Source organism: Desmodus rotundus, chromosome 5, assembly GCF_022682495.2.
Source record: "Desmodus rotundus isolate HL8 chromosome 5, HLdesRot8A.1, whole genome shotgun sequence".
NCBI classification, from domain to species: domain Eukaryota; kingdom Metazoa; phylum Chordata; class Mammalia; order Chiroptera; family Phyllostomidae; genus Desmodus; species Desmodus rotundus.
The window spans coordinates 8068126-8085561 of NC_071391.1; the positions used below are offsets into that span (position 1 = coordinate 8068126).

Genomic DNA, 17436 nt, shown 5'->3' on the forward strand with positions numbered 1-17436 from the left:
AGTTTTTCTTCCCCTAGTCTCCTAGAGTCGGCTGAGGGAGTCTTGTACGTTTTATAAAGTCTCTAACTATGAGTTCTAGGTGACGTAGAGTGAAACAGAGTGAACGAAACGAAAGGTTTGCAAATCCGCCTTTGCTGACCCCTCGTCTCTCAGGACCCAGAGTTCAACAATACAGATCAGATTGACCTGTATGATGACGTGTTGACAGCCACCTCACAGCCCTCAGACGACAGAAGCAGCAGCACCGAGCCACCTCCTCCTGTCCGCCAGGAGCCGTCGCCCAAGCCCAATAGCAAGACCCCTGCGATTCTGTACACCTACAGCGGCCTGCGCAACAGGCGGGCCGCTGTTTACGTGGGCAGCTTCTCCTGGGTGAGCTTGGGCAACCAGAATGGCTTGCGGTGGGCTGGAGGGAGAGCACTGGGGGGTGATGGCATTTTCAGAAGTCAATGTCGCACTGTTTTGTGCTCTGATGGGGTTGGATTTCTTTTTCCTGGGATCAGGTTGGATTGATCTCTGAAAGAGAACTATCCTGAGGACGTTCTGGTGCCGAAGAGAGCAATGATTAAGTGGGTAGTTGCTTTTTCTGCCATCTTGTTGCCACCCCTGACCCTGGGGCTTCATGTCTAGCAGGGTCATCTGTGGGATGAGATTTCAGAGTGAATACCTTGAACTCTTGTGGTCATTAGGTGGTCCTATGATAATGATGGGTGACAGGGATCAAAGACCTTGATAGCTCTAGTACACTGGGGGTCGGTGGTGATTGTTACTCTGCAAGTTACTGTGTGACATGGTTTTGGGTGGGGGAGGGGGTGTTTTTCCAAATTAGGAAATGTATGTATGAGGGAAAGTTATTAACAGTGGTCGACTCTAGCATATCAGATCTATAATTAAAAGCCGCTAGTAATCAGTGTTTGAACTGATGACCAGCCAGCCCAAATGGCAGTCAAAGTTAAAATAGGTTTTAATCTTCTCAGTCTCTAAAGATGGGGATTGTGGCGGGGCGGGTGGTTCTGGAATTCCGTATGGGTGAGGACAGTAAGAAAAGCCTGTACTAACTGAAATACTGATGGGCTTCTGGGTCTCCTGTGGGGGGGCATGGCTGTGACTAGAATCCTGGGTGCGGGAAGGGTTTGGGATGTTCTGGGTCAGGGGAGCCGTGTAGCTCCTGACATGTCTTCCTCTTCCATTTTGCCGGCCCCAGTGGACCACAGACCAGCAGCTGATCCAGGTTATTCGCTCTATAGGAGTCTATGATGTGGTGGAGCTGAAGTTTGCAGAGAATCGCGCAAATGGCCAGTCCAAAGGGTGAGAGGTCTGGATTGGAAAAGCACCTTTTAGTTTATAACCACTGGGAGGACAGGTCTGTACTTTATTCTGGCCCTGGATTTTAATCCCTGCCACCCCTGGCCCAGTTCACTGCCTTGGTTTTGGCAAATGGCCTTAGAATGGGGACCTGCCTAGTGTAGTAGAGCATCCATTTGTCGAGGGACAGCGAAAGCTGATTTCTGATTTCAAGTAAGTGGGAAGGTGACAGACTGACGCATGTTTGTGCGTGTGTACTTGGTAATAGCAGTGTTCATACGAGTGGAAGAGCGTCTCTGTGCCTGTCCGTGTCTGCTCGATCTCACTCCTTTTTCATCCTTCTCCCTCAAGGTATGCCGAGGTGGTGGTAGCCTCTGAAAACTCTGTCCACAAATTGTTGGAGCTCCTACCGGGAAAAGTTCTCAATGGAGAGAAAGTAGACGTGAGGCCAGCCACCAAGCAGAACCTGTCACAGTTTGAGGCACAGGCTCGGAAACGTGAGTGCGTCCGAGTCCCAAGAGGGGGTACGTGGAGACCATCTGTACGAATGGGGGAAGGCTGTGGATTTGTTTTCTGTGGTGTAGGCTCAGCCTACAGTGTGGAGGGATTGGGGGCAGGGTGGTTGGTGGTGGTTGGTGGTGGTTGTGGGTGGCGGCATGGTCAATAGGTTGGCCCAAAAACGAGGCTTGAGTACCAGAAGGAATGCTGCTGGGAGTCAGATAGGTTCAGGTTACAGTTTGGTTCTGCCACTGAGTCGTGTGACCCTGGCCAAGTCACTTTACTGCATGGGCTTATTTGCCCATCTGAACTAGATACATGATGTTTACAGTTCGTGTCAACTCTAAATTGTGTGTCAGTCTAAAAATGTCAGTGTATAGTGAATGGGTTTAATTGTAAGACATACCTCTCCATAAATTATTAAGAAGGAGTCACCCTAAAATGTAAGTAAGGTATATTAAGATGGCTATAATATTGTCATAAGCTTAGATTGGAAGGGTGATCTGTAAGGATTTGACCACAGCAGTGCTGGAGAATGAGAATATAACAGTGTTTCTCCAGCATTGTCCAAGGGTATTAGTCTGCCTGGCAGGTGTTTCTCTTTAGTAAGGAAAGTTGCATCATACTGCCTTAGCTCACTGCCAGTGTCCCTTAAGTGCACCTTATTCCCCTTGTCATGACCCTGTACTCACCAGACTACCTTCTGATACTGACTTGATTTCCTGACTAGGCTTTCCTGCTGGCAAGAGAATGCGCTGACCAGCTGACACAAGTATTCCAGTCTGTTTGGCAGTTATATTTCTCATTGTAAATTAATAAATTGGTGTTCTGGTTTATGAATCAGTCTCTCATGAGTTTGGTTAGTGTGAATCAGTCTCCTAAGGTTTGGTCACCCCTAGGGGAACTGTTAAAATTGAGTTTCTGAACCTGCAAAACCTGAGGACCAGCCCCTGGATTGTCCTCACCTCACAAGGTGTAGCCGCCCTGCAAGGCCCTCCCTGGAACAGCCAACTGCCTTTGCTTTTCTTCTTCTGCAGTGGGGGAGGCTGTTGGGGGGAGGTGGCAAGTCCTCTCAAAATAGTGCCTTGTATTGATGGGGTGGTCCACTGGGACCTTGTGATTGATTGAAGGTAGAAATAATAGCCACTTCTCTCTTGTACAGGATCAGCTGTTCCTGTAACTAGATGGAGAGCCTAGACGGGTGTGGTGTGAGCTCCCGTTGCTCTAGGTTAGAAGGCACACGTTTCTTCCTTAGCAACCTGTCCCTTCTGCTTTAGAATCTTCCTATAATTCAGTCCTTTCCAGACTTTCCTAAAATACATAATTTCACAGCTGTGTCAGGGGTAACATTCCTACCTCCACTCGGGTGTTTATTCCTTGGTGTTCCCTTCTCTGCTGAAATAGTGGTGACTGACTGGTGTTTTTTGCTATATCATGTTGATGCACTGGGCCTCTATTTCCTAAGTATAGCTGGTGGGCTTTGCTTAAAAATGATTGTTAGTCTTGGGGTTTGTAGCCATAGATACAAAATGGAACCTTGCAGATGAAAGAACAGTAGCTGGGAAGGTGGCTAACTTTCAGAGATCCCACGTGCTAATACCTCTTCTTGCTTCAGTTTGAGAGAACGTGGGAAATAAGCAAGCTGTCATGTGTCTGAGACATGGAAAGAGGGAGAGCTGCCCTGGCCAGGGAGCTCCGTTGGCGAGAGCGTCATCGGTTGTGGGTTCGGTCTCTGGTCAGGGCACATGCAAGAAGCAACAAGTGAATGCGTAAATAAGTGGGACAACAAATCAGTGTCCTCCCTCCCTCCTTCCTCCCTCCCTCCCTCTCTCTCTCAAATCCATAAATTTAAAAAATTTAAATTAAAAGAAGGAGAGCCATGCTGGTCACTGGTGGTACACTGCAGTGTAGAAACCACCGTGGCTGCCAGGGTGATTCACCCCACCTGTGCTTTAATGGGGAGTCGGGGTTCACTAACGCGTTTCAGTAAGGAGCACTCGTCTCTCTCCACACCTGTCTGCAAACGGCATCTCTTTAACCTCCGAGACTCCCGAGGCCGTGTGATAGTGTTCTGCTGGATTCCACATTAACCAGGTGTAAAGCAGACTGTTAAGTCGGAGAGAGGGAACAAACTTAACCAGGTGACTTGACCGTGTCAGAGCATGTTTCCAGCTGTACAGACACGGGTTCCAAGCCCGTGTTGTGCATAACACCGTACCAGCGGGCTGTGATGGTGTTCCTGGTAGGGCTTCTCCGAGGGGTGGCACATCTGGGCCATTGAAATGTAGCGGGAGTCCCCAGGTTTGAGGCGTGTTTTGTACCAAGCTTTTGCTGGGAGTCCCTGCATCAGCTGTGTGCCATCTGTTCATTCTGTGGGCAGATCTTTTCTTGGCTTATCTCCCATTTTCCCTTTACCTCTCAATCTTCAATTTTCTACTCTTTGTTGTGTGCCTTTTTTCATCCCAGCTACCGGTTTTGGTATAAGGATGGAGGAGGTGACATCCATCCCTTTCCCTTCCCTCTCCTCCCAAATTCCCTAGTCAGAGTGCTGTGGCAAGGAGAACATTCCAAGTGTACAGCATGATAGAAAAGGTCGACTAGAACCAGGCTAAGGAGGGAGGCCCTGAACTCTCATCAGGAGACATGGGATTTCAAATTAGATTGAGTCCAGCTGAACAGTAATGAATGTACTTGAACACTGTCATTTTCTCGTGGGTTATTGGGGTCTTTTTGCATTTAAAAATATAAAATCTAAGAATAAATAACGTGTGAAGCACTGAGAGTTCTGGATAAAGGACATACTTTGACATATAGAATTTAAGGTGGTAAGACATAAGTGGATTTATGTCTTAGCTAATTTGCCTCTGACCTTTTTCTCTGAGGCCAAAGAAAAAGCAATGGATGATTTTACTTTCTTTTCCAGCTGCCCGTTCCCTTCCTCAGTATGGTGTCAGATGACTTGCTGAAGGACGAACTGGTCATGTGGGCGCATCTGAATTCCAGGCAGTGACAGTCGTTCTTTTTGCTTCATAGGAATACCTCCACGGGCTCACTCCCGAGAATCTAGTGATTCTGCTGATGGACGGGCCACACCCTCTGAGAACCTTGTACCCTCGTCTGCCCGTGTGGATAAGCCCCCCAGTGTGCTGCCCTACTTCAATCGCCCTCCTTCAGCCCTTCCCCTGATGGGTCTGCCCCCACCTCCAATTCCACCCCCACCACCTCTCTCCTCAAGCTTTGGGGTTCCTCCTCCTCCTCCTGGCATCCACTACCAGCATCTCATGCCCCCTCCTCCTCGATTACCTCCTCATCTGGCTGTACCTCCCCCTGGGGCCATCCCACCTGCCCTTCACCTCAATCCAGCCTTCTTCCCCCCACCAAATGCTACCGTGGGGCCTCCACCAGATACATACATGAAGGCTTCGGCACCCTATAACCATCATGGCAGGTAAGGACGATCTTGTTCCTTTCAGATCTGAGCCAGGTACAGTAGAGTAGACAGTGAAGCATTTTGTTCTCCCTGAGGAAGGCACTGAGCGCTGAATCCTGGTATTTGCCCTCATGGAAACCCTGTTGTCACAGTGTTGAGTCTGGGACATACTTATCTGTTAGATAATGTTTTTATTTGATGTTTTGTTTGCACCTTAACCATTCAATTCAAACCATGTCCTTCATATCCCTTTTTAAGGGACTTGATTAAAATGAGTGACGTAAGTGGCTGTTAGGGAGGCTATGAATTAGGGTATAGTAAGGTAACAAGGGTGTGCAATCAGGAATGGTACTATTTCTGTGCAGCCGAGATTCGGGCCCTCCGCCCTCCTCAGTGAGTGAAGCAGAATTTGAAGAGATCATGAAGCGAAACAGAGCAATTTCCAGCAGTGCCATTTCCAAAGCGGTATCTGGAGCCAGTGCAGGTAACTCGCCCTTACCTTTGCTGCCTTCTCCTTGCCTTAGTCTTTCCATTGTTTTCCCATTTTTCCACGTTTTGTCACTTCCACTGGCAAGAGATTCAACAGAATGAAGTTGGGAGCACCGTTAGATTCTCTGGAGTGGCACAGGTTGAAAAGCAATATGTAGCCTAATATCTTGGCTTTTGGGGTGCTCTGGTGGTGTTATTTTAGCCTGTGTCCAGAGCTGTCCTATGAGAACCAAGTTGGGACCTAGAATATAAGTCATACCATCTCATCGTTGTATTAGTTGTAGAATGAAATTCCGACCTCATGGAGATCTTGCCCTCAGTGGCTCTGGTGTCTGTGTGGTGGACCTGCTGCTAAGTGTGGACCCTGGGGCTGCAGGGCTGATGCCTGAACTAGATGACGGTGTGGTATGGAATCTCATGACCTTTGGGGGTCTAGACAGAGCCGGTGGCCTCCATGTAGCCTGTCCCAGAAAGAGGCAAGTCTGTTGGGTGTCGTCTTAAAGCATACTATTCTTTTGTAGGTCATTTTTGCCCTGTTGTTAGCATTAAGTAGGCAGAACCAGAAGCCATGACTCGTGAGAGCCCCAGGCCCAGAATCATTGGTTTGGAAGAGGAGAAAATGTAGGAAGTTCCAGGGTTCTGGTCCAAGTTTCACTCCATGACATTAGCCATATTCACTTACTTCCTGTGATTTCCCAAATGAATGTAAATGTAGACTGTCAGAGCTCCAAGTTAACTCCAAATACTGTCATCTGTTTTCCATAATTTCTCAGCTTTGGCTGCAAAATTTGAATCCACAGAGTAGGGTAAACACAAGAAGCGTATATATTCTTTTATATTTTTTTCCCTCCAGAAAATCTTCATTGGCATCTGAATAAGTTTTTTTTTTAACATTTTATTTATTTATTTTTAGAGAGAGGGGAAGGGAGGGAGAAAGAGAGGGCAAGAAATATTGACCAGTTGCCTCTCACATGCCCCCAGCTGAGGACCTGGCCCACAACCCAAGCATATGCCCTGACTGGGAATTGAACCAGCGACCTTTTGGTTTATAGGACAATGCCCAATCTACTGAGCCACACCAGTCAGGGCCGAATAAATCCTTTTAAATTAAAAGGATTTATTACAAGTCAGATATACAGAGGACTGTAACAAACATCATTGTTCTCCACCACCTCCTTCATGTCGAGAGGGTCAAAAACCAAATCTGTCTCCCTCTGATTTTGTCGTTCTCATTCCAGTCATTCAAACCACAAACATTTATTGGACGCCTATGAAGTAGGCAGAAACTTCCTCCTCTGGTAGAGCTGACACCCTGGTGTTCCTGAACTCTTCCATAGTTTCTAGTTGATTCTGACTGCCTCGCACAGAGAAGCTGCCAGTCCTCGCTGTCACTGGGCCTTTGTCTGGTTTCATGTTGTCCTTGCATTATCTTCTGTCCTGTGCTCCTGAGCTTGGAAAAGCTTTGTGCAAGTACCCAACCTGTGACCACTGTCCCTGCCAGGTGTTGCCAGGTTTGGGGAGTGAAGGGACTAATTCTTGATGGCAGCATAATTTAAATAAACAAAGCATTTAAATATATATGTATATGTATGTACATGTCTATGTCATGTACACATATTAGATATACATTACATATATACACACACATCTGATTATAGATTTAAAACAATTTAGACAAAAGTATGCAATGTTAGTAAAGTCTACACAAGGACCTTTACAATTCTGTGTCTTATCCTCCAGGTATTTTTTGTGCGTATGACTACACACACACACACACACACAATTTTGATTGTTTTTACAAAATGAAATTGTTTTGCAACTTTTCGGGTAAATATATTCCAACCATCTGTTGTATCATATGTAATAATACCTACCATTCATCAAACCCTTACTGTGTGCTTGGCACTGTGCTAAGCGCCTTACATGGATCCCTTTGTTTGCATACAAGTTAACCTCACGCTTCTTAACAACCAGGTAGTGTTCTACAGCCCGTGGTCTACGGTTATGTAGCCAGACCCTGTTGAAGGAACGTCAAGTTGATTCTAATTCTTTAAATCAGCAAACAATGCTGAAACAAACGTGGGTAAACTTACACGTAGTTGTGAATAGAAGTGGGAAATTTGCAGAATTCCTCGGCCAAGAGTCTGCACATTGTTTATTTTGATGGATGGTGTCGCACAGCCCTCATACGGTGATGCGCCGGTCTGTATACCCACTAACGATGTCTGAGAATACCCGTGATTCCAGACCCTTGGAACGTAGGTGCCCTCCAGTTTTACACCTGCCACTTCTGCCTTACCTGTTTCGCTGTGGTTCTGTGGGGCAGCTAGTCACTCTTGGTTTATGTCCTGCGTTCTCCTTTTGGTCCAGTTGGCTTACGGCCTCTGCTCATCCTTAGCCTTTTCCATCCATCCCGGCAGGGGATTACAGTGACGCGATCGAGACGCTGCTCACGGCCATCGCTGTGATCAAACAGTCCCGGGTTGCCAATGATGAGCGTTGCCGTGTCCTCATCTCCTCTCTTAAGGACTGCCTTCATGGCATCGAAGCCAAGTCCTACAGTGTGGGTGCCAGCAGCAGCTCGTCCAGGTGAGTTGCTGACTGCGTCAGTGGCCTACCAGCCCTGAGCAGCGCTCTTCCAGGGAGGGGCCTGCTCTTCCAGGGAGGGGGGGGGGGAGGGAAGGAGCCCAGGGCATCTGGCAGGGACCTGGCTGAAAGAGCAGCCCTGGTCCTCATGTCTGAAAGGGGAAGAAGTTAACCTAATGTCTGCAGTCTGTGTTGGGTGGAGCAGTGGGCTTATCTAGGAAAAAAGATAGACTGATATAGCTAAGAACTTGGGCTTTGGAGCCATACACACTTGGATTTGAATCCCAGTTGTGCTCCTAGCTACACGGGTGGCTTGAGAATAGAACTATTCAACTTTCCAGGCCTCAGTTATTCTCACTTTTAAAGAAAGGGACAACAGCAGTGCTAATCTTATAGACCTGTTGTGAAGATTAGGTGAGATAATGGGATGTAAAGATCTTAGCACTGTGTCTGATAACGTTAATGAGATCTCAACAAGTTTAACTGTTAGTGTTTTCTCAAAAAAAGACTGGACTTCGAAGAACCAAAACCCATGGGCAGCAGGTCTGTGACAGAGTAGTAGAAGGCGGGTTTCGACAACACTAGAAGACACTTTGGGAGGGAATGTGGTAGGCCCTCCGAGTGAAGCTGAAGGATCTTTCTAATAGGAAAAGACATCGGTCCCGAGAGAGGTCACCTAGCAGGTCCCGGGAGAGCAGCAGACGGCACCGGGACCTGCTTCACAACGAGGATCGGCATGATGATTATTTCCAAGAACGCAACCGAGAGCACGAGAGACACCGGGATAGAGAACGGGACCGGCACCACTGAGAAAGGTGGGATGAAGCCTGGGTCCTGACTGGTGGGTGATCTTTCCAAAGGAGAAGTTACTGGTGGTGAAGATTTCTGTCTGTCTCTCTCTCTCTCTATTTACTTTTATTTTTCTTTGATTTTAGAGAGGGAGGCGGGGGAGACATCGACTTGTTCCACTTACTTATTCATTCATTGGTCGCTTCTTGTATGTGCCCCGACCCAGGATCAAACCCATAACCTTGGTGTATCCGATGACACTAACCAACTGAGCTGCCTGGCCAGGGCGCTCCCTCTTTTTAAAGCAAATTAAGGGAATGGGCTGAGTTTTGATTTAGGTAACTGCAAATTCAGGAGGGCAGACTTCCCGCTTGTTTGTCAGGAGTCGAGATGGACCTGAGATGCAGCTATTTCTGTTTGTTGCTTGGCTGCCTTGCCCTGGATCTGAGACAGCAGACACAAGGGCTGAGAGCACCAGGCAGCACCAGGGTGTGACTCCCACTCCTCCAGCCGCATTTCCCTGTCCCATCCCTGCCCCACAGTGCCGCACTCTGTAAATGAAGGCCGTAGAAGCGTCTGTCTCATGAGGTTGCTAAGCGTGCGGTGAGACAACCACAGGCATTTAGCGCTTGTAGTGCCTGTCACGTGGTGAGTTGTTACTGGCCTGAGTGTGCATCGACCCCACCAAACTTCCAAGTGAGAAAATCAGGAAAATGGACGGATACAGAAAAGTAGGGCCATTGCCTACTTGTTTGTTTTCAAGGTACAGCGTTAATGATTTTAAGAATTGATACCTGTTTAAAAGATTTTGAAAATCAGGATGCTTTAGTCAAAAGAAAACTGGTCTGGAAAAAAGTATTTTTAAAATACTTTTAAAAAGTATTTTAGAGACTCTGTGGAGGATACTTCAATGGAAGGATATATCTGTTTTGGAAAAAATACACTGACAGCAAATTTTTTTTAAAGCAAAGCAAAAGCAGGAGAGTTGGGGTGGGGGCGGCATTAACTCGGGTCATTGAAAAGCTGAGTCGGGCGTGGCTGGATCCAGGGGCTTAACTAGGCAGTCCCGACTGAAAGGAGGCTTGTGGCAAAGATTGTTCGCAGTGTGTAAGCGAGTAAGAGGAGTTGTTGACTCTTTCTGCAGAGACCTTTGGAAGTAGCTTAGACTCTGGCTAGGAGGGCCTGTGTGCGGTTCCTGGAGTCTGCCGTGTGATCCAGGTGGCTGTGGGGGCCTCTTCTCAACCTTGTGGTTTAACATTAAGCGCAATATAGAAATGCCCTTGGCTTTGTGACCGGTCGGTTGGTCTCAGTAATGGTGATTGCGGGTGAGGAGAAGGCATAGTGAGATAGGTGGGTGCCTGGATGAAGAAGGGAAAGGAGACACCCCCACTACCCGTGAGTGCCTGGAGTTCACCAGCAATAACTGGACTGTAAACCGTTGAAAAAGTCTGTTTTTTTCTTAGTGACAGCCTACTACACAAGCAAACAGGAGTCTTGTTGTGTTTGGCTACTGCCTCTGCTGTGTTGTTTGACATTACCTGCCATTAACTTAAGCAGAGTTATAGCTGGGAATTTTGTTGTCTTCTGCAGGTGACAGGTGAGTGGGAAAATGAAAAGTTAGTAACATTTTTTACCTGCCTGCCTTCTGTGTTCTTCAACCACTCATTCATTCCACAGAATCTTGGAGTGCTTGACATGGTTGAAATCTAGGGTACCCCACATAAAATTACCAGTTAGGCTGTGTGTTCTGAATACTTTTTCCTAGATTTTGCAACAGGTTGAGTTTTGGGAGGTGCCCACGTACCCTCCAGAAAAGCAGACTCAAGGAGTGGTGGAGCCCACAAACAGCTTTGGCCCTGAGACTCGAGGGGTGGGCAGGAGCGGGGGGCACTAGAGTAGGTCTCTGATGCAGTCTCATCGCCTCTGTTGCAGTCACACGTTTCCCTCCTCTTGCTGGAGGGAACAGTTGCTAGTGTTGCTCGTGGGCCAGTTGCACCGCCTCACCCGGTCCTACAGCCCAGTGCGTTTCCTTTGAGCTGACACGGGCCACAGTGACCGGGGAAGTGCTTGTCGGTGCAGAGCACAGATTAGAGTCTCTGTGACCGCATTCACTTCAGTAGTTAGAACATGTACCCGCGTGTCCCTGTTCCTGGTGGGTGCTTCTAACAGCCCTTTGACAGGGAGGTTACAAGATCCTCTGACCGCTAGTACTTTGGGGATTGAACATCTGAACCTGAGACTTCAGCTGTCGCCTGTAATGTGGGACTGTTTCTCACATTATGAGGATTATTCAATTTGGATAACTGAAAAATCCAGTAACTCAATAGTTCCCAGAAAATGGTCTTTTGGCTGGCGCCTGCCTGTGACAAAATGAGGAAGACAAACTCTGAGGCAGGTTTTCCACTACTCCAATTTGTCTTCTGTTGGTTAATCCATCCAGATTATAATTTAGCCCAAGAGAACTGAATCAGACACCCTAAAAATGTCCAGTGCTCATATTCTCATCCTAATGACTCTTGATTCATCTAGTTACCAAGTTGTGACTTAGGAGATTTCACATTGGGCAGATAGCACACAGATGATACGTTCATCCAAGAACTTTGCCAGTGTTAAGCACATACTTTTTGGTTAGAAAATGAGTGTTTTATATTGTATGAACAGGTGTTCTCTAGACCAACAGGTGTGTTCTGTCGAGCACCAGCAATAGATTAGCAACCATCCTTCCTCAGGATAGGCACCCCCTCAGGGGCTTGAGGTCTGATTGGCCCACTGCAGAACTCTTTTTTTTTTTTTAATTGATTTTAGAGAAGGAAGGGGAGAAAGAAAGAGAAACATCAATTCGTTGCTGCGCTTATTTATGCATTCATTGGTTGATTCTTGTGTGCTCTGAGCGGGATCGAACCCACAACCTTGGTGCATTGGGATGATGCTCTAACCGGCTGAGCTACCTGGCCAGGGCATGGAGGACTCATTGGCTTCTATCTGTATTCAGGCATTATCACCAAAATATAGCCATATCCTTTTAAGAATTGAATGCTATAGTTTATTTCTCTTGATGCATTAGTTATCCTCTGCGTCTGGTCTTGGAGGGACAGTTCTCAAAGTACATCTCTTCCAGGCTATATGTGTGTATACTTCGGAGTTGGAGATATCCTTAAATGATCAGTGGTTTTGACTTTTTGTAGTTCTTGGCTATTGTTTCATGATTTTAGGACCTTCTTCTAACTTGAAATACAGTCATTCTTACCTGATTTCTGTCTTCCTGGTCAGTGAAAACAGCTTTCTGCTCAGTTGTGATTCAGTGCAGAGATTCAGGAGCCCCCGTGGTGTGAAGTTGAGAAAGCACCGAGGGCTTCAGTTTTCCCTATAGAAAATGAGATGAAACCTGCCTGCACGGGTGTTCAGACAAGCCAGCAGGCAGAGGCCATAACTGATTCTGAGCTGGCAAGCTGAACAGTGCTGTTTCGGAGTAGGAGGATCACACAGCTGTGGGTGTCTTCGTTCTGGGCTAGCTCCTTCAGCGTAAAGAAGTGCATGCTGGAAGGGTGAGCATGTGTGTGTGAGCCATGTTGCCAATTTGGCCGTTAGAAATCCTAAGCCGGAATTTAATACCCCTTTTTCTGTTTAGCCTTTAATTCTATTTTATATGGTCAGGCTGACCAAGCCACCCCCTGCAGATTAATATTGCAACATCGGAACAAGGGCTGAGTGGACTGGGGACCTTAAGCTGTGTAGAAATGTGACAAATGGCTTAACAGTGCCTTACTGTTCAGCAAAAGTTCTTAACTGTGCTTTTAAGTTTCTCAGATGGTGGCTACAGGTCGTTTTCTTTCACTCTCATGCTCTCTGCCTTCTGGCCTGGCCTGGCCAGATCGCTGCAGCTTGCTGTTAGCGTGCTCTCGGCCCCTCACCTGCAGTGGTCATCGGGGAAAGACTTTAAAAGGTTCTTGAGTTCTAGTACAACTTAGGACATCTCCGGCTCTGTGCTTGTGTGCACATGTACTCGTAAGAGTGCTGTTTGAAATCTGTTGTAATCTCTTTAAAAGAGGAGAAAGGGCTAGGAGTTTCCTGTGTAAGTACATGCCCCCTGCCGGGGCCTCTTGGGTGTTTGGGGGTTAATGGATTTGGTTATATACACACGTGTTTTCTCATCACTGTACCTCCCGTTTCCAGATCTTTTCCTCCCCTTAAGGTAAGCTATGCCTTGCTCAGAATAGTTTTTCTGAAACAGTAGTTAAACTTACCACCTTCCCTTACAACAACTTTTCTTGAAATGTTGTGATTTCCATATTTTTCCACCCCAAGTCTCTTTTTCAGTCAAACTGCTTTGAGACCTCATCTCATTGTCTATGTTTCCCCTCAGCCTTCAAGTAGGATGTCACTTTTTTTCTCTCTATAGCGTCTCCCCCAACCAGTCCCTCACTCTTCCCAGTGCCAGGCACTCCCAGACACTCCCAGGCTTGCATTCTCCCTCTACCCACATCACCTGCCTCCTATGTTGTAACTATAGAAGATGCCAGTGTAACTCATCTAAGTAAGCCCCTGCTAACCAGAAAGTAACCTCTAATTCGTGTTCTCTTCTGATGTTCTCATTGCAGGAGTCTGTTTGGAAGCAAATGTTTTTTTAATGGACTTGCATCTCCTCACCTTGATCAGGATTAAAGGACGGAGGCCGCTCCACCCCTCCCCCTTCCTCCAACCCCTCCCCCCCTCCAGACACCCAGGGAATGCCCTCTGCCCTACAGGACTGAAGACTGCCTGGCAGCCCTCCCAGTCCCACAACTCCTGTTTGCCAGGGAAAAGAACCTAAAGACTTTGTGTGGTTGGGAGGGGAGGCAGACAGGAAGAAAACATGTCCAGGCCCCCCTGGTCTCCATAGAGAATGGTGCTTTGTTCAAGGAAACATAAGTTTCTGATTTTCCAGGAGCAGTTCATCGGTGAGGTTGATGAGAAGACTTCCTTCTCAAAGAAAATGAATCCGTTTGGGATCTAGGAGAGTGACTGGGTGTGCCAAAATATGCCCAGGGTCCTGCCCTCAGCACTAGGTTTGATGGGGCCAAGAGGGTCCGTACCCCTTGCTAACATACCACTTCTTTGTTTAACTCCTTTACCTTCCCAGCCCTTTGAGGAGGGACCATGAGAACAGAAATTTCCTTATGAAAAGCTTCCCTTATTCTTGCTTTTCCTTCTTACATATTTGACGGTTTATTTCCCAAACCTCCCAGAGGGCTACACCCTTCCAGCTCCCTGCTGCCCACCCTCCCTGTGGACTTGTCCTCCTAAGCAGAGAAGGCCTGTGAGGCTGCTCTCTGCTGGGGCCCCGAAGAGCCAGGCACCACCCTCCACCCTCTGCTGCTTCTAGCTCGGGTGCCTCTGGCAGTAACCAGCTCTGCTAGGTGTGCCCTTTCCCTGGGGCTTTACCATTTCACATGAGGAGCCCTTCCCCCAAGAAGGCTGCTTCCTTGTTTTAGAGGAAGGTACTGCCATTGGGAGGGCGGGGATAGTGGGCCTTGGCAGTGAAGACCCCTTGTGAGGTACCAGGGGTGGGGAAGGAGGCAGGGTGAGCAGGATACAACCGATTTCCATAGGCTTTTCTTTTTTCAGGTTTGATGTAAGTGTGGGCTTGGTGCCCCAGGTACTAGTTTTACTTATTGTGGGATAACCTGGCACTAGCAGACTAAGTAAAAGTCACAAATTTGGTGTCTTTCCACCTTTTGACTATTGACTTCATAGCTCCCCTTGCTCTGCCTGGAGGTATTTTCTTCCTCTGATAAGGAGCAGGGAGGAAGTGGAGCCTGGCTTGAATGAGCTCAGTGTTCTAAGGACCGCCACTCTGGGGGCCGTTTTCCACACGGACATATGGAATTGCTTTTCCTATAGTGTCTAAATTGCGATGTTCTCGTTGCTGAGGGAAGAAGCGGCAACAGGGTCCTGCAGCACCCGTGGGGCGATGGGTGCTATTTGTGCATGCATTACAGAGCATGTGACATCTAACATTCTAACATGAGAAGAGACGTGGCATGTGAGATGTAGGGCCATTGGAGACCCTTCTGGCTCAGAGGGGAGAGACTTGAGTTGGACTGAACCCTTCCTCATCCCTGCACGTTTCTGATACAGCCTTCAGTCAGTCACTGAGGGAGTCCCCCCAGGGTTGGAGAGGCACATTCCCTTGGGACAGAGGCTACCGGTCTGTAGCTCCTTTTCTCCCCTGTCCCAAATCCCATCCCCACCTCCACTTCAGAACAGGGCACCCCGCCCAGCTGGCCAAGTGTTAAGTGATGTGCTTATCCGCAAGAGCAGCTCCGGGTGTCTTTTTAACATGTAGAGAAAACCAAGTAAGGTGACCGTGTAAGGAAAGGAAACATAGAGTATCAGAAAAGCCGTTTACCCGGAGAATCTTCTTCTCCCCATTTTTGTTTTGTTTTTACTCAATGACACAATTTTTAGTTTTATTTCCTGATAGCAAAAGGAAAAAAAACCCAACCCTCAAAAAGGCCAAGGCCCCGTCCCCCTGTTGTCGGTGATTTGTTTGTCTTTCTGATAGGTTGAAAATTGTGTAATAAACTTGATGACGCTGTCAATCTTTTATACTGCATTGTATTTTTTTTCCTTTTGTAACAAAGTATTTTTAAATAATAAATGGGGTGTGAGCTGTTCTGTGGATTCTGCATTGAATAGATTTGTGGAGGTGTCTGGGGCATGGGCGTCATGGCTGATGGACGCAGAGGCTGCGGGGTGGTAGTGAAGCCCTGAGTCCTCAGCTGGGGCTGCGTGTGGGGTGTGTAGCGCTTGTGGTGCGCCTCATAGGGCGCCCCTAGTGCCGACCTTTGGAAGTGCCCCTTGGGGGTTCGATTTTTCCCTAGCCACCTGAGCAGTCTGGTTAAACTCCAAGTCATCCTTTAAGAAGACTCCTAAGATTTATTCTCATGATAAATGTCCTGCCTTACCCAGTTCAGTCCCGATGTCGCCAAGTCCAGGAAGGGAGGAATCTGCTAGGCGCAAGACGGTGTGCTTGCTAGTGGCTGCTTCCCCCTGTTGATCTGAACATGGACAAGCAGTGCAACCGATCTCTGCATGAAGTCTAGAAACCTGCTTTGCATGCCCTGAATGACTTATATATAAGCTAAAGTGTGAGGACTGCTAGTTCAGAGAAGTATCACCTCAGAGGTACCTTAGTGGTATAGAAGGGGACTGACCTTTGGGATACCTCTAGGTTCAGATCCTAACTCAACTATTTAGGCTGAATAGTGCCTCTGGACACAGAAGCGGTTACCACCTGAGTCAATCTCCTCCTGCCTCAGGATCTGTCTGCCAGGCACTGGATGAACGTTAGTCTCCTACCAGCTGCTGCCATAGAGCCAGGAGCCCGAACCTGTGTGTCCCAAGTGCTTCCTGAATGGAGTCAGACCCCGCCCCTAGAAACCACCACGCAGTCACCTGACACTTCCAACCGTGAGTGAATTTCTGAGCAGGCCTCTTCCAGCTTGTGTGACAGGGCCTGTTCCTCGGTCCCCTCTGCTGTCTCAGAATTCTGGTGTGCACAGCTCTGTACGGGCAATGGAGTGGCTTCCCGTGGCACGGAGCGGTAACAGCCTCTCACCATCCTAACCCTAAGAGACCAGCTGCGCTTCTTGTCCTCTGCTGCCTCGGTCACACAGGTCTCTGCACCTGCCCGGGTGGCTCCAACAGCCGTCGGGAAGAATGAGCATTTACGGAGCCATCCACGGGAAACCACTAAGCTTCCTGACAACCTTGAAGCACATGGGGGACTTCTGGTTCTAATCATTTTCTCATTTTCAACCATTCCTTCTCACCCTCAAGTGGTACCTGTTGAGGAATGAAGTTTAATCCAGACTGAAACTCAAGATTTCTAGTTCCAGCCCTCGGGGGTGTGGCTCAGTTGATTTGAGTGCCTGCCTGTGAACCAAAGGTCGCTGGTTCAATTCCCAGCCTAGGGGCATACCTGGGTTGTGGGCCAGGTCCCCAGTAGGGGGCATGTGAGGGGCAACCACACATTGATGTTTCCTCTCTCTAAAAATAAAATCTGAAGAAAAAAAAAGACTGGAAAGAAATAATATACTTCAAAAAAAAATTTCTAGTTCCGGCTCCTGATAATCAGTTGTGTGATACGTGGCCATGTTACTTCCTCATCTCTAAGACTGCAAAGTGGCAGATTAGGTTAAAAATTGACTTCTAAAGTCCCTTTCAATTATAAGCCACCTCTAAATTTCCACCTGAGCCTTCCATTCATTTATCTGTGTTGCTGGGAGGGTTACCTTAACTAATGAACCTCTAAGTGACCAGGGAGGCCATGGAGAATGGGTGCCTCTCTAGCTTAA

At 47.7% G+C, this 17436-nt stretch overlaps 1 protein-coding gene across 4 annotated transcripts in view; it reads left to right on the plus strand.

Moving 5' to 3' along the window:
- Positions 1-15683, plus strand: part of CPSF7 (cleavage and polyadenylation specific factor 7) — a 22431-nt gene extending 6748 nt beyond the window's left edge. For 3 of the 4 annotated variants that reach the window (XM_053924033.1, XM_053924034.1, XM_045183196.2), the window contains exons 3-10: positions 154-372; positions 1205-1308; positions 1657-1829; positions 4837-5251; positions 5599-5717; positions 8143-8311; positions 8956-9123; positions 13696-15683. In XM_053924033.1, the coding sequence (XP_053780008.1) occupies positions 154-372; positions 1205-1308; positions 1657-1829; positions 4837-5251; positions 5599-5717; positions 8143-8311; positions 8956-9118 (1362 nt within the window). In that variant the 3' untranslated portion in view covers positions 9119-9123; positions 13696-15683. The remainder of the gene's footprint in view (positions 1-153; positions 373-1204; positions 1309-1656; positions 1830-4836; positions 5252-5598; positions 5718-8142; positions 8312-8955; positions 9124-13695) is intronic. The other variant, XM_053924035.1, reaches the window with a different exon arrangement.
- Positions 15684-17436: the final 1753 nt, after the last annotated feature.